Source organism: Sipha flava, unplaced genomic scaffold (assembly GCF_003268045.1).
Source record: "Sipha flava isolate LNK unplaced genomic scaffold, YSA_version1 38_pilon_pilon, whole genome shotgun sequence".
NCBI classification, from domain to species: Eukaryota; Metazoa; Arthropoda; class Insecta; order Hemiptera; family Aphididae; genus Sipha; species Sipha flava.
In genome coordinates this window covers 850391-868399 of record NW_020273099.1, presented here as the reverse complement: position 1 = coordinate 868399, position 18009 = coordinate 850391, and the positions used below count along the sequence as shown (strand labels likewise).

The following is an 18009-nucleotide window of genomic DNA, read 5'->3' as shown; positions in this document are numbered from 1 at the left end:
TTGTGTGTGTACTATAATAGTAAAGATAACTATTTATTTAGGTTATAGTTAGAACCTAATCAATATTGATTATTTATTGTTGATGTTCGTAATGAATACATTTTACTTAAACAACATCTATCCATATTATTAATATTTAATGCTAAAATATTATAACTCCCTTTGCTACAGCATAAACAAAGAGAAATTAAATTGTTACTGTCTTGTAAATATTCATTTGATAATATTTGATAATTATTAACATCCATATTAAAAATATGACTGTTACCTAAAATGAATTAAATACAAAATTAAAAATGTATATTATTGAATTCCATATTAAAAAAAGAAACTTGCAGTTTGATTGTATGTCCATAAAGCCTATGTTTAGAATATCATCTTTGTTTTTCGTTGACTCTTTGTACATTTTGATTGCTTCTTCGTAATTTGGAGGTGCCTCATAGTCTGGTGGTGATTCATATGCTGGTGGATTATCAATTAAATAATTGGCATTTACCCTTCCTGCTTCCGAAGTAGAACTATTATCTTCCACCTGAATACCTTCCACTTAAAAATACAAAAAGCGTTTAAAAAAGTATCATTGGTTGGTTATTTTATGTTATATTTTGATACTCACAAAGTAATTGACTTATTGATATGAGCCTATTTTGAAAATCAGTTTGAAAGTGGTAACACGTTGAAATTCTGTAGACTGCTAATAACACTATTATTAAAAATACTATAAAACCTGCAATGGTAATAACTTAATTTATTTTTATTCTATATAATAAGAAAATCATTGTATGTATGTTTTTTTACAAGAAAATAAAAATTTAACTTCAATTAGTTTATTTTTATTGTTTATTATAGTTTTCCATTTTAAGATAGTTAAAATATATGAACTGGTTAAGTGTAATTTATTTATTACTGAAATATTAATTATTGTACTATGATATTTTTGTTTATTACATCAAATATTAAAGTTGTAATTTTAATCATTAAATACTTTCATACTATAAAAAATAATAAGGTATGTACATTCGTCAATGTCTGTATACTGGAAATGAAAAAAAAAATGTGTAAGAACAAGAGGCTATTTTAAGAAAAGCACCAACTTAGTTTTTTGTAAAATAAATGATGTTACCCACCCTATACACTTTTAGGTATCCTAGAAAAAATATAAAATTGTATGTAATAACTTGTAAATGTAACATATGTTTATAAAAAAACAATATACTGAAACTTTATTAGTGTAAGCATTATATTATTTCTTTCAATCACCTACCTATAAAACACCCCAAAAGTATTTGATATTGTTTTGAATATAATGTGTTGTTTGGGAAATAATAGTTAGACTTGTATGCATACCAACTATTTTCCATGTATTCCGATTTGCCATCTATAAAACAAATAATTGCATAAAAATAATATTTTTACATAATATTTTACCGGAACGAAAAAAAGCATAGGTTTTGCCGAAATTTATAAAATGGAGGATTGACAATAAAAAAATTTTAAACAAATTGTTGTAGCGTATTTTTTTTTATTTTTTTAAAGCTTCTACAGACCATTAAGGCCCTTCGCTATTTAATTTTTTTATAATAAAATATTAACATGATCAATAGTCTTAAACTAACTTGGATAATTTTGTGACAGTAAAATATAAACGTTATTAACTATATTGAAAATATGAATAATATAAAATTTTAAAATCAATGTACTCGTAATTATTATTTTCTACATACTATGAATTGTTTTCAGTCATTGAAAATTAAACCAATTTTAAATATATTTAAAAGAAAATCGTCATTATACAACTTAACAAAGTAGCTATATTGAAATGTCGAAAAAAAATGTACAAAAATTAATAAATTGTTACTAAAATAATGTATTAATATTTTTTTTTGAATATTCCATCTTGAGCAGTGGTTATCAAACTGTGGTACGCGTACCACTAGTGGTACTCGAAAGACTACATGGTGTAACGCGTAAGGCCACATGGTAGCAGAACGGAAATTCAAAATTTGATATTTAATTCATTTATTAGTTTAAAAACACTAATAAATTTATATCAATAAATAAATAATAATTTTATTGTAGTATTTTACAGCCTTTTTATTTAAAATAAATATATTTAATTAGGTATGTAAAGTTTTTATGGTTCTATTTTTAATCATAAGTGATACGTGACCGATTGATGATATAATCAAGTGGTACGTGAAAAAAAAGTTTGAGAACCACTGATCTAGAGAATGAGTTATAAAGTGGCTGATTTCTAATTAATTATCATAATATGTATATAGTAGACACTAGAGCTCCCTATTTAATGTATATACTTTTTCTTTTGTTCACATGAAATTAAGGTTCAATTTATATTACCTGGTTATTTTATTTTACGTGTATTTACAATTTTATTCATGTGAATCCGTGAATTTATATATTCCCGTTCGTCACTATAGGTCCTTATATGTAGTGACTATATAAACTAGGCTTAACATTAAGTATAACTGTTTAGGTACTCTCATTAAATAATACTATTGATAAATGTTTTTTTATAATGACGTTAATAATTTAATATATATAGAACTACATGAAATAAATTTATCCAAATAAATAAAATAATGAACAAAAAATACATCATATTTATAATTTTTAATTATTTTTTTATAAATGGGCTTGCATTCATGTAATGCCTGTCTAAACTCAAAAATATATTTAGTGCAACAATTCTCGATTTTGGTATAAAAATAGCATGTTTACATTTTTAGTCAGTAAACATGTCCTTTTGAAGTACTCAACTATGTATCCAGCATTAGAAAAACATCTATAAATTATTAATTTTTATACAATCAAATTTTCTATTAATGCCTATTCACGTGATTATACTAGTCACGTATTCACGTGATCACGATGTACATGAATATGAATGACCCCTAGTAGAAACTAGTCCACTATCAAATATTTTGAATAGATTATATTAAAATAAAATATAGAATATATATGTAATAATATAATCATTGATTAATGTAGAAAATATTTTTTTATGTTTTAATTTTAATGACTATTTTAATATAAATATATATACAGTAAAACCTCATTAAGACGCTTTTGCTTAATACGACATTCCGCTTAATACGTGGATTTTTCCCGGTCCCAGGTACTTGTACACTTTTAACATTGAATAAAACCCGCTTAATAAGCCACCGCATAATACGCTTTAATTTCTGGCTTCTCAAACATTTTAAAATTGAAAAAAACCCGATTAATACATTCAGCGATAAGAATTTCATTAAAACGTTTATCTGTTATCAATAGAGAAATTGATATTTATTATTAAAATTAAAGTTTTAAAACAAAAATACCGTAAAAAATTAGTTCAACGGTATTTACGAGAAATGGAATCTATGACCGATGAAGAAATCCCCAAAATCAATGTTTTAGATGCTATCCAGAAGTAATTAAAAACTGTTTCAACAAAGCCTACTTTGGTAACGTCTCACAAGAAGATCCCCACATTTTGAACTCAGACGAATTTTGGGACTTTGAAGAAGCTTATCTAGGCTACACATCCATTGACGACCAATTGATAACGAACGAGGCCCTAGAACTCGAAGAAATTATCAATCAGGCTACAGTTAACGATGAACCAGATGAGCCTAATGAAGATGAGGAAGAATACTTTCCACCACTTCCGTCAATCGCTAGTACTGTACAATCAATATCTACATTGAGACAGGCACTTTCTGCAACTGATGGCTCTGAAAACATGCTTCTATATCTAGGTAGGATCGAAAATTTCTTATTGAATAATTATAGAAATAATGTACTAAAACAACCAACCATTACCACTTTTTTTGATCCAAAAAATAATAATTAAAAAATATGTTCCTAATAATAATTTTTTTGTATGTATATTTGATGTTTTTTTTTTATTAATTTTAAATGTGTACAACTTATGTTACTGTGTAATACATAACAAATCACATTATAAAAACTTTTCTTATTTATTTTATCTATTATTACTTTTAAAACGCTTTTAATAGGCGGGATAACGCTATCCCGCATAATGCGCGGTTTTACGATTTCCCCTTCGAGAGCGTCTTAACGAAGTTTTACTGTATATATGCCCCTCGAAGACAATATCTTAGTTACATAGTTACTTGGCCACTACAAATCTAAGCACAACAGAAAAGTACTTATAATTAGTATAATAATATTATATTATACTAAACTGACCGTGAGCTTCAAAGCAGTCTGCAGATTCATCACTGTTGTCACCACAGTGATCAAAACTATCGCATTTTAATCTGTTTGGTATACAGCGACCATTTTTGCAGAGGAATTCGTTTGTTATGCTACACGCTCCTTAACAGAAAATGTTTTATTAATCATTGCATTGTTGATCATAGTTAACAATGGATACGAATACATTCATAGGCATAGGTGTGTGCAGACTTTGTCTGCAGGGGGGCCCCTTAAAAAAAGTGAACCAAAGATTCTTGTACTAAAAACTACTAGTATAATTAAATATTTTAAATTTTATAATTTATTTATTTAATTCAATATGCAAATATAAAAATAAATATTATTTAAACTTACACCATTTATATCTAAGAAATCTTTATATTTACATATTATTATACTATTTACAACTCCATCCTTCTGTCCACGGGTGTAAAGTTTTTGAATGTATCAATTACATCTTCAATTTTTATATTTTATGCAAGTTCTGACTAGTCCGATTAATAACTAATAACTTTATTACATTTATTCACAGATATCAATTCTATACTATAAGATTAAAACTGGCTTTATTTTATTCATGTAAAATGTAAAAATGTTTGCTATCTTATATAGTATAGATATACTTTTATTGAAAAAAAATCGAGAGTCCGCAGGGGGGCTGCGGCCCACCCGGCCACCCCCGTGCGCACGCCTATGTTCATTGGCACAAATAGTAATTAAGATTAAAAACGGACTTGAGTCCCGAATATTTTCTTCAAAATCCTCATCAATTTTATCTAACATAATAGTATATAAAGGTCAACTTTAAGTACCTTTAAGTAATTTGTCCACTTAAAATTTATATAGGTAATATACCAATTTCTTTTTTCTTTTTTTTTTTTAATTATTTGCTATGAATATATTATAGGGACTAATAACGAATTTGAAGGGACTAATAACTAAGTGACTATAAGTGTCCAAAGCTCAACCATCTATTTATTTTAACCTATCTGTATATACTTATAATATTAAACATATTTAATTTTTATGCAAATATACTTAATTGGGAAAAAGCTGCGTAGGCGATTTCTAGCCGAGAACTGGAATTAAACGTTCCCGTCAATCTGACATAATAGCCAACATCTATGGGCACAACTAATTCTTTAAAATAAGATCCGTTTTTCCATGGCATTGTACGCCCGTTTGATGTGAGTCCTTCTTGAATATTCAGATTGCTTTCGACTACAAAATTAAATCACCAACAGTTATTTGAATTTAAAATGTAAATACTCGTAATAGCGTATTTTTGGTTGGAAAGCCATGAATTTCAAATCACTCCCCCCAATAAAGCTAAAAGTTTATAATTTTTCGAACATTCAACCAAATAGGTATATAATTATTATAATAAAATTGAATTTAAAAATAATACAACATTTATGAATTAATGAGAGGCTGTGCTGGATAAACAACGACTGACAGCCCGTAAGTCAGCGACTTACGTCAGCGACTATCCTCCCGACAGCGGGAGGATTTGCTTGCCATAGATCTATAACTGTCTATGCAGCGATTTGCATGTGCCCGGGCCAGTGGCATAGTGAAGTGAAATATTTTATCGGGCAATTTATTGTTTTGAATGACCTAGCACCCAGAGGCAATCCTTCCCACAATTTATAATTTGAAGCTAATGCTCCACAGAGCCGTTTGCTACCAGATATTTGATAGTTCTCCTCAATATTTTCCAGAATCTCCAACTATGCTACCACCCCTTAAGTCTTAAGGTCACGAGGAATTGGGAATTCACGTTGTACGATAACGATTTTATTTATTTATAAACTACTTCAGTAGTTCAATACAGAGTAGTAGCATAGATTAAATATACTTAATCTATGGTAGTAGGTACTAAAACTAAAATTATAATGCTAATCTACATATATTGCTATTTCATTATAACCATATTCAGTGTCAATGGCGTAGCCAGAAATCTCACAAGGGGGGGGGCTACCAAATGTAATATACTTATATGAATTGACAAATTTAAATTCGATTGTAAATCTTGGTAAATTAGTAAAAACAAAATTGCATATTTTAATTCATCACAGTATCACACAAAAAAAATAACAGATAACAACATTCTCATTTTTGTATATCGTGATATAAATTTTAAGCAGTTTTATCAGAAATCGTGATTACTGATTATACCACGATTTTACATAGTAATCACCAGGGTTGGGATTTTATAGCACTTAAAATTGCATAAATACGCGCTATAATATTACCTTAAAAATCGCTAAATAAGCTCTAAAAGTAGTGGTGTTTCGGCAAAAAAACTAGAGGGTATACGCGCGTTTAAGGATTTATGACAATGACTATTGTGTATTCATTAATATCAAGACTTATCAGATTTTATCACTCAAAAAGACGCTCCCGAATATTCAAGTCTTTTCTGGATCTCATGTTCACAAGTATAAACTTTAATATAAAAAAAATGTGTATTAATTTTACCCCATATTATTTCTTGATTTATCTAAGTATTTAAAGCTTCTATGGAAAATTCAATAATTGCTCGATTTTAAAGGCAAAAAATATAATAAAATATTATTATATTTATTTATTTTATTTATAATTATAGTAAAATAAAAGCATAATCATATAATAGTCAAATAGGTAACTACAAAACATATAAAATATATAAAATTAACTTTAACAGAACCTATACATAATAAAAAGGAATAAATGACAACGGTTAAAATTGATTATAGTTTATCAGTAATGGATCAACATTGATCACGGATAACAATAAATTGAAGCTTACAAATGTTTATATAGAACGCCAGCGCATTCAGCTATCAGGAATCCATTACTACTACAATTCTGGCTCCATTTGAGACATTTTAGGCGTTAAGTTGTTGAAAACCCGTGATAATATTATCATTAATTATTAAAAATAAATTTCTTTCATTATTATTAAAATAAATATATAATAATATAAATAATACATTTATTATATTTGGAAAGACAATGGGGGGATTTAAACACCCACACCCCGTCTACGCCACTGCCTTCTCGATGTCCGTTGAAATAAGACTCTGCGAGTCGGACTGTGACAAATGCTGTTCGTCATCCACGACGTCGTCAGTTTCTATTTTAATTGTTTTTTGTGTTAAGTTAAAAAAATTAGTTATCTTTGATGTTCTTTTATTTTGTTGCATATTTATAAATTCGGTTGTCAATTTATACAAATATTGATATATATACACAAGTAGATAATTAAGTTATAAATAATGCATTGACAAGTAAAAAAATGCGTAATTGACAACTACACAACTAGACTAGGATCACACTATGCGTTGAATCTCTTTTCGGCAATTAACTAATCAAACAGCAACTGAGCAACGTATGCGGTATTAACGTATTTTCCGAACGGTTCTAGAGAAACGGTCTAGTCCAGATATGATAATGCTTTATCGATTTTCCCTTTTGCTATTTATATTTTACTCGGTATTGCTAAACAATTTGTATTTACAATTTACTATTTTTATTTTGGTTTTCATATCAAATAATTATTTAATTATACATTATATAGTATAATACAAGTATTGAGTAATATGGTGTTTTATGATATGTACTACACGGACCAAGGGGGGAGCCCTATGCCCCCCCCCCAAATACGCCACTGTTCAGTGTTTGTATTTACAATATCGTGACACTCTATTGAGACGCGTACACACAAGCGCGCTGAACATGCAATGCAACGTTACACGTGCGGCACGGTGTAATTTTTAATTTACTACGAACACGTGCAGCGCCAACGATCAGTGGCGTATTTGAAGGGGTGCAATGGGGGCAATCGCCCCTTCCCCCGAGAATTTTTAGACCAAGACAATTTTTATATAAGTAATGGATATTTTATTAAGAAACAAAAAATATAATTTATTTTATAGTATTACTACGTTTGAAAACGTTTCAAATTTTACACTAATTTAAATAACGCAAAACACTAAATTTTTCATAACGTTTTAATTGTCAATAATGGTAAACGTAAAATTTTTTAAATGTTGAAATTTGTATAACATTTAAACTCTTAAATTGAATAACGTTTAAATTATTTATAGCGTTAAACACTCAAATACTTATAACGTTTATATGTCCCATAACGATAAATAATATATATTATTTTAATTGAAGACCCAGTCCATACTTAGTGCAAAATTAGATAAAACTCAAGCGAAACTATTAAAACACAGATAGGAGTTAAAAAAGAACTACACAAAAGATCATTCTAAGTGGATCCGGCTTAAGATTAAAAAAAAAAAAAAAACCACAAATATTAAGGATTCACCTGATATAAATATTACCAACAATTTTGCTTGTAAATTTTGAGCCTGAATTAAAGAAAAAATTTGAGTCGCCCACCCCTAGAAGTAAGTTTAAATACGCCCCTGCCAACGATCCACTTTCAATGCACGCAGTTTGCCGCGAAAATTTTCATGAATAGTTCAGATTCAAAGCAGCATGCGCGTTTCAACGATAATAAAAATACGTCCACACTGCGCCGCACATTCCTTTGTGTTCGTCAGAAAAACCGACAAAAACTGGTTCAATCCATGCCGTTGCAGTAACGGCGCGCGCGTGTTTCAAGTACCGTCTATATATACTAATCTATGGTCTACATGAAAGAGCGCGCCGTTCGTGCAATGTTGCATTGCATGTTCGGCGCGCTCATGTGTACGCGTCTTTGGATAACTTTTCTTAGTATACTTACTAGGAAGTTATTATTGAAGATATGATTCTTGTTAAATATCATAATTAGATGACAACAATTTCTCACTAAATTTAATACTCATCCACCCACCCCTACATACGATAAAATTATCGGGCGATTGCCCATCAAAATCACGGTCAACACACCACTGGCCCGGGCTCGAATGCTCGGTCCCATGAACATATAGTTGTCTTTGTTAAACAATTTCTTACTCGTTCTACAATTTATACATATGATATTATAAATTACATCTATTTATAACACTCACTTAAATCTTTTAATGTTATGACTTTCATGTACAAATATTGCGATTTAAAATTATAATATTTATGAGGTATTCGGAACAACCAAATACAGTCAAACAACATGTCAGGTTCAAACTCTTCGACCATGTGCATCATTGTAATAGCTCCACCTTTGTTTTCCACAAATCCTCCACAATCTGAATTGAAATAAAAACTAAATCTTTTTATTTTTAATTATAAAATATTACACATGTACAGAACTACAATAAAAAATAGATATATAAAGTAATTGCTTCGTTCAAAAATTCTATTAAATTATCTAATATAGATATTATTATTACAACCAGTGCAGAATTTAGGGGAGAGGCGAAGTGTACCCAGGGCCTTACCATACAAATTAGAGGCCCAAAGAAAATTTGTTTTCAGTTCCTACCTTTTTAACAATGTTAATGGTACACCACTGTTTTTTTTAAATAGTAATAGTGCATATACCTATACATTCGATTGTATCAAATTTACTATTCATTCGGCATTCAACAATCACCCAATACGATTTTTTTCAATTCAAGCCTTTTTTCGGGATCCGAGGCCCTTATGTTATTAAATCCAGCACTGAGTAAAACTTATTATCACTACTAAACGTTATGTATTTTATTATTTCCTTACTAGTATTTGGTTTTAAAACAAAACCTTTAGCAGTTCCTGAAACAAAGATAAATTCAAATTATTTCCAATACATTATTTACAAAATCTACGAAATTAGTACCTACCATACATTTTTTTTTTTGCTTATTGATTATTATTATTATTAATATTAGCTATATTTAATTTTAGGCAGTATAATAGTGTCCTGTGCTATCCGTTTAAAACTAGAGCCATCCTAAGTATTTCTAAGACCTGGGGTGAATTAATTCGGGGACCCCTCAATCATCATAATTTAATTAAGGACACAGCAACTAGCAAGTGCATTTGTGAAAATCCACATGAATTCATTTTATATAAGACTAGATAAGAACGCTCGCAAATAAGACCATTGCATTTGCAGTGGAAGTTTTCATGCAATTATATATTGTTTCATACAATCAGAAAAAATGTATTTCTTTGAGAAATAATATGATATATGTAGTGAGTGACTAGAGCAATTAGGCAATACGCCCAAGGAGTTATTTAATACTCGAACAAAAAAAATACTAAATAACTATGCAGTAAAATGTATAGGTAGGTATATGCCAAACTTAGCCTGTATTATTTATTAATTTATACTTAAAAATAAATTATGTTGATAAAAATGATGAAAGTACTAGCCTCTGACGTAAGAATATTGAGCTTTGTAGCCAACTGAAGATCCAGCGTTAGCAAAGAATTTAATATACAACACTGGTCCAGAAGATAAAATCACAGGTGGTCGAAATGTTATGCCTCCGGTTATTCCTAATCTTTTTCTATTCGAATCGTAAAACTGTAATATAATTTAAGCATACAATAAAAATCAAACAATTTAAAATAAACGTTGGAAATCAAGTAATTATAATAATCCGATGATTTAGCAACATAGGTATCAGGGGCGTATTTAAAGTTGGGCTGAGGGAGCTGTAACTTCTCCACCCCCAAAATTGCAGAACATTTTTTTTTAGTCTACTTATATCCAATCAGATGTAAATCGTAAACGATCAATATAATTGTATAAAGAATTATTCGTAACAAGTAAATGTACTGTGTCCAGCGATTTTGATCGTAACGATCAACATTGAAACGCAGGCGACGCAGCGTAGCGTAAGAAAAACTGCTTTGACTAGGTGAGCGCTTATTACAATGGAGTTATTAAGCAGATCCAGGGAAAGCATTGGGGGCAAGTGCTACGACTAATGAAAAAAAAAATATTAAAAATAAAATATATTTAGATGAACTAAATAATAGTTAATAAAAATAAATCTTGAGAGTTTTAGTACAATATTGGCACATTATTTTTCGGGGATCTAAGCCCCCTACCAAGACACTCCTACATGATATATATGCTATATATATATATATGATCAGCTATATTATATAATTTTTCCTATGAAGTATAATTCAACTGTATATAGATGCTGAATCCGTCCTTGTGCGCAGTTCTACATCACCGTCCATTCAGTCATAAACGATAATATGATAGCCGAAAATTTAAGTTCTGAATCAGTTTCCAATAATGAATTTGATGAACTTCTTTTTCTATTCTGTAATTTAATGTAAAAAACTGTAGAAAAGTAGTTTTATAAAAAAAAAAAAAAAAATCTTGATGAATTTAATTTATTATCATAATATTTTGACAGATAGAAAATGTCGAGTGTCAAATTAAACTTCGTAAAGTCGAACGGCTTTGATTGAAGCCTCTTCTTTCGTACATTTTTTAAAAAATCTTGATTTAATAAACAATATTTTAAAATTGTGTCTTCTTTTCCTTCGCCTTATTCCAAATTGTTTGGAGTCAACCACCCATGTTCTGAACCTCTACTCATAATCGAAATTTTTTACATCCCATACATACACACTAACGACTCTCATTTCATTTTCAACCGTATCCAACCATCTCTTTTTTTGGATTCCCTCTTTTCCCTTCAACGTTCATTTTCATAATTATTATCTGATTTTGTTTCCTCTTGCTTAATCATATGCTGAAATCATCTCAGTCTATTTTCTCTATTCCATATCAAGCAGCCATTTCATGTCTTCAAGATAAATCATTTTTTTTCCTACGTAGAATTTGTAAAAACCTCAGAAAATTATCAAGGGAGGGGGGTCACAAACTAACATAGGCATAGTACAGCTCTGTCCTGACTTGCCTCCCAATATGCGCTAATAAGTTCTAAAACAATACAGAAAACTGCTGCGATACCCTACACTGCAAAATGCAAAGCAAAGCAATGCAAAGCTCGTGCATTCAAACATATGTATTACAAAATGTTTTACTACGCTGCCCTGCCAAACCTAGACTACCCTACTAATGGCGGAGCCGAGGACGAGTCAGGAATTCACTTTGGAAAAAATACCAAGCTTTTCCAACAAAATATATTTAAATATGCCCCTGATAGGCTAATATAGGTAGGCACCTCAACAATGGATTCTTCGGCAATTTGAAAATCGACAAAAATTAAATGTATCAGGCACACTGGTATTTTACAACTTATCACTTGTTCAAATGTCAAGTCATCCGGATAAGAAATGGGGAAGAACGGAGTACTGATATATCCACCAAATGAAATATTTTCTGAATTAAATTCTGGTGTTGCTTCTGTCAATTGTGTATTTCCTGTTAAATCGAATATTGTTTATTATAGTACCACTCGTGCTAGGTAGTTAGACACTAACATAAAAATCATATTTTTATAAAAGTACAATAAAATAAACTTACTGGTAATCAAGTATTCTGCTATAAATGCACGGCTGCGTGGATGTCTAATGAGGACATTTATATTTACCTGGCTTGTAATCGATTTGTAATAAATCAAAGAATTTTTTACTGTGCCGTTGACACATTTTAAAGACCGTGTCGAAAAGGGTGGTTCAGTGATACATATGGAATTACAGATTATTTCTCTGCTGTTTATATTATTGGTGCATGGTAAATCAACATCTTTAAAACGTAAATTTATCATACATGACGAACATGAAAGAATGTGTAAAGAACATTGTTTGTAAAAACTTTCCTACAACGCAATGGAATTTATGAGAAAAAAATTAATTATTTCGAAAATATCATATAAACATAATAATATTATAGTTCTACACTTACATTAAATTTTGAGTAATTAAAAGTATCGGTTTTAGCAGAAATGATTCCTCGGGATCCGATTGTAGTATAAACTCGTTTTTGATTGAACGGTCTACAGATGTCGTACCGTTTGACACTCAAAGAACAATCGATGATTTGAAATATTATCGTCAATAAACAAACTGCAATTTATATTAAATGTATATCTAACAGATAATAAGTATAATTTATTAATAGCATGATTTAAGAAAAAATTTGTCTATATAAAAAAATATTTATGTATGGATGAAGACCAAAATGAATTTGGGGACCCTATAATTATAATTTCACTGAATCATGAAAAGCATATAACACGTATAAATAACACTAACGGTACGTCCTAAGTGAACGCGATTTTGCGAGTGCGCGAGCGTCCTGGTCGCGGGCGGACGATTTGTAGTTTTATCAATTAAAATACACAAATAACCGAATTGAAGTATTCGAAAATAGTACTAGTCGCCCGCGTCAGAAACAAAAATATAACCTAACCCCGCCCGCCCGCTTGTTTAACTTCTAGATAGGACATTCCATAAATTAAATCTATTTTGAATTTTATCGCGTCGCCCGCCCGCTCGGCCGCTCGCAAAATCGCGTTCACCTAGGACGCACCGTAATGTCGGGTTGCATAAACGATCAATAAAAACAGTTCGATAAGGTTTGTTATCGAGTCGATAAACTATTATATAAATATCTTTATCGGTTCCATAAAGTACAATGCTGTTGCATAAAATGTCACAGATATCTATCTATATTATACTAGATGACGAACTTCCGATATCACTTGAAGCACGCATTGATTTATGTTATCATTTGTCCGCCATGTTTTGGGTTGGCAAAATATTGTATCAACACTATTCCCCACACATCAATATTAATTATATACTATTTAGTAACTAATATTTATTAAATATGCCTGTTTCTTGTGTTGCTTACTGTTCAAATCGCTTTTACAAGTAATTCTTCAATTCACTTTTTTCGGTACGTATGAAGTATAGATAATATGATTTAAAACCACCTCAACATTTACATTTTTAATTGCAACGTATATTCTGTACATTCTCTGTATCTGTATATTCTCAATTAGCTGAAACATTCCAGCCTCATTCGTGCACCGATCCCGAAAACAACACAATTATTGAAATTCAACAATTTCTATCAGCTTCGCTACCTATGTCACTACCTGCAAAACCCATCTTTCCTGGTGAAATTCAGTATATAATTAAAAAATTACCTCCCGGCAAGGCACCTGGAAATGACCTCATTACAAACAAAATTCTGAAAAATCTGTCTCTCAAAACTTTATCATTGCTCACCCACATGTATAATTCTGTGCTAAGATTTTCCCACTTCACTAAAATCTGGAAATTTACAGTCATTATATTTGTATACAAACCAAATAAACCTAAACACTTATCTTCGTCATACTGTCCCATAAGTTTACTTCCAGTCCTTGGTAAACTTTTCGAAAAGGCTCAACTTATTATTAAGTTATTACTAAATTATTATTAAGACCCAAGACAGAAATTTTCAAGTACGCCAAGGTAATAAAAATTCTGATTCTTTTGATATACACGCAGGGGTTCCACAAGGTAGTGATTTATCTCCGGATTTATTCAATATATTCACTTCCGATATACCCACCGACCCAAATACGATACTAGCAACCCATGCCGATGACACTGCTATTCTGTCCATCAACAAAAATTCCATCACTGCTTCTGACAACTTTCAGAAACATACTTCTAAAATTGAAACTTGAAAATGAAAATTGAACTAAAAATGGAAAACAAAAATAAATGAAAATAAATCTGCCCATATTACATTTACCTTAAAAAAACATCACTACCCTTATATTACTGTCAACAATAAAGTCATACCATCATCTGATCAAATAAAATACTTAGGTTTAACATTAGATAAGCGCCTCACATGGGGACCCCATTTAAAATAAAAAAGACAAGCAGCAAACATACTAGCAAACATAGGCTTCACAAACTTCGTCCACTGCTAAAATCCAAAGTAAGCCTCAAAACAAAATTATTAATATTCAAAACAATAATAAGACCCATCCGGTCTTATGGAATCCAAATTTGGGGACCGGTTAAACCTTCCAACATTCGTCCAATACAAGCTCATCAGAACATCACTCTTCGACTAATCACAGGCGCAACAGTACATAAGTAATGTTTCGCTTTACAAAGACCTCAACATAACAACCATTAAAGAACTAGCTACCACTCACTACAAAAGATTCCATTCCAAACTCGACTCCCACAAAAATCCACTTATAAAAAATATGTCCTCTCACACCCTACCTGGAAATCCAAAACGACGTTTAAAAAGGAGCTAGTTTTGTGACCTATTATAATAAATTGTCAAATTACAAATTAAAACTATGAGGGTGTTGCCAATGGGCCTCTTCTTCAATCATGCTATTCATGTCATTGTTATTCATAATATTTATCATATTTATTTATTGTTTTTTTTTTTTTATGTATGATTGTAAATTTCTTTAAAAATAAAAAAAAAAAAAGAGAAAAAGATAGCTTCAATTATTTATGATTTGTACTATTGTAATCAATTGCAACTGTTACATTATCACATTAAGTTTTTGCACAATCATTTAGTTTTATGTTGCAAAAAATGCCTCGTTTAAAAATTTGGTAAGAGATGACAAATAACACTAGGTACATTTATTAAATCTGTGAGCGCCATTGATAATACATGTAAAATATACTACAATGGTCAATAAACTGCATATTTTTAAATATTTATTTCAAAATATGACTATTATTCAACTTGAACCCGCTATTGAAGTACTTATCATTAATCATTAAAATTAGTCATAATTACAAATTAACAATAATTTATTACATTAATTTATCTTATGTTTAATAATTACAAATTGTAATCGTAATTGTTAATAATTAATCAGATTACTATTTGTCCAACACTAAAGTCAACAAATCAAATAATTCGTTGATAACTAAGCGAACATGTATTAAGTTGCAAGTATTTAAATTCATAAATAACCACGCAATATTTTGGTAAATACATAATAATGATTATTCGGAGTGATGCTTGGAAAATAAAATTTTTTTTCAAAACTTATATTGATAATAATATCATAACTCATAAAACTGTAAGATAATGAATTTAAAATTAGGTATTGTTAGAACAATATGGTTTTTCTTGTACTTAGTATAGGCCATAATTACAATATTTAACAAGCAAATTTTGAATTTCAAAAAATTACATCAGAAAACATTTGTTGAAGTAAAGAGTACCAAATTCAGTAAAAAAAATTAGTTTTAATGAGGATTTCACTTTCACTGTTTTTTTCTAAAATTTCTAAAATAATTTAAAAAGTAAGTACCATAGAGATACGAATGATCAGTGCCGTCGCAAAATTTTGCAAGACCCTAGGCAAATGCAGTATAATTTCCTTACATCTTAATATATCTGACTATTCTAACTTAACAAATTGTAGGTCCCCAATTTATATATGCAGTGGCGCACACAGGATTTTTTTTTCGGTGAGGGGGGGTCAAGGTAATAATTTAACACATTTTACAATTAACAAAATTATGCAAATCCTTAATATATTTTGACTTAAATAATAGCATTGATAATAGAATAAACTATTCTATAATCAATGATACTAGGTTTTCAATTCTAGCTCTTCATATTTCAAATTTGTAAAATTTGTAAATTTTAATCTAAACATCGGAGAAAATTTCGGAGAGGGGTTACAACCCTTTACCCCCCCTACGTGCGCCACTGTATGTATGCCCTAGGCAATTGCCTAAGTTTCCTGCTCGCTAATGACAGCACTGCAAATTATGATTAATATATATGATTTTTAATCTATAGCATGAAACTATAAAACACAACATCAAAGAAAAATTTACCTACTTAGTTGTAATATTTGTTGATAAGTTAGAAAATGACTAAAATATAATGATGATAAAAATTATTTTTATAACTATAAAATAACAGCTACTCTAAATTACTTAAATTACCAAGAATACTAAAATTAACTATAAAAAAAACATATATACCTATTTTTATCAACTGATCCATTATTTAGTGAATTCGGGATTTCTATCATCTATTTAGCAATATAACTATACTGACTAAAATCATTCAACGTATATAACCTTAAAAAATAGTAAGGCTTCCACAAGGATATTATTATGATTATATATAAAAGGTTTCTAAGAAAAATGACCTTTAACAACCAGTTATTGATCCTTTTTTTTTTTTTTTTCTATTTAATGATGAGTAAATTTTAAACACTAATCAATACCCTATTCATAAAATTTACTTTAATTAGACAGATAAATAAAGTTGAATAAAACCATTCCTACTGTTAAGTAGATGCTAGGAAGATAATTTCTTATCGATAAGTGTAAAATAAAACAGATTGTCAATTTATCAAGTTAAAAACCCAATTTTTGATTTTTGATTTCAAAATGCTTCGTTTTTTTATGAACTAAATTTATTTAATAAAATATGTAAATTCATTTTTATATAAAAATAATATATATATATAATATATATTTAGGTATTTATGTGTATAATAGTCATATAATATTGACGACTATACAACTATATTCTAAGTGTTCTCAGTTCTTCTAAATTTAAAGCTTAAATAATTAGACATCATTTTACGACTGATATTATTTTTTATTCTTTGGATAATGATTCAATACTAATTGTTTAATTTAACTATATTAAACAATATGGTAATGTATGCCTAGACAAATCCCTACTAAGTTGTCAAATATTATTTATGCAATAAGTAATCTACTTAGTGGTGGCGTGAATAGCTATTTTATGAGGCTGCTGTCTCATACAAAACTGGGGGTGGGTATCTTAATGACTCCAGGACCTAGACGGCTAGCTTATAATTTATACTTATATAGTCATATACGACCTACATACCTAGGTAAATATTAGGCACCTACTCAAGGACGGCCTGGTCCACCGGGATACCGGGAGGTTCCCGG

At 29.6% G+C, this 18009-nt stretch overlaps 1 protein-coding gene across 1 annotated transcript; it reads right to left on the bottom strand.

Moving 5' to 3' along the window:
- Positions 1-59: 59 nt before the first annotated feature.
- LOC112688307 lies at positions 60-17145 on the bottom strand. The gene is made up of 13 exons (XM_025561444.1): positions 17059-17145; positions 12980-13140; positions 12599-12893; positions 12297-12496; positions 10516-10669; positions 9877-9912; positions 9234-9407; positions 5263-5445; positions 4216-4344; positions 1265-1378; positions 617-727; positions 337-546; positions 60-268 (listed from the first exon to the last, which is right to left on the bottom strand). Exons 1-13 carry the CDS (start codon positions 17078-17080, stop codon positions 60-62), a joined length of 1998 nt encoding a protein of 665 aa, XP_025417229.1. The 5' UTR covers positions 17081-17145.
- Positions 17146-18009: the final 864 nt, after the last annotated feature.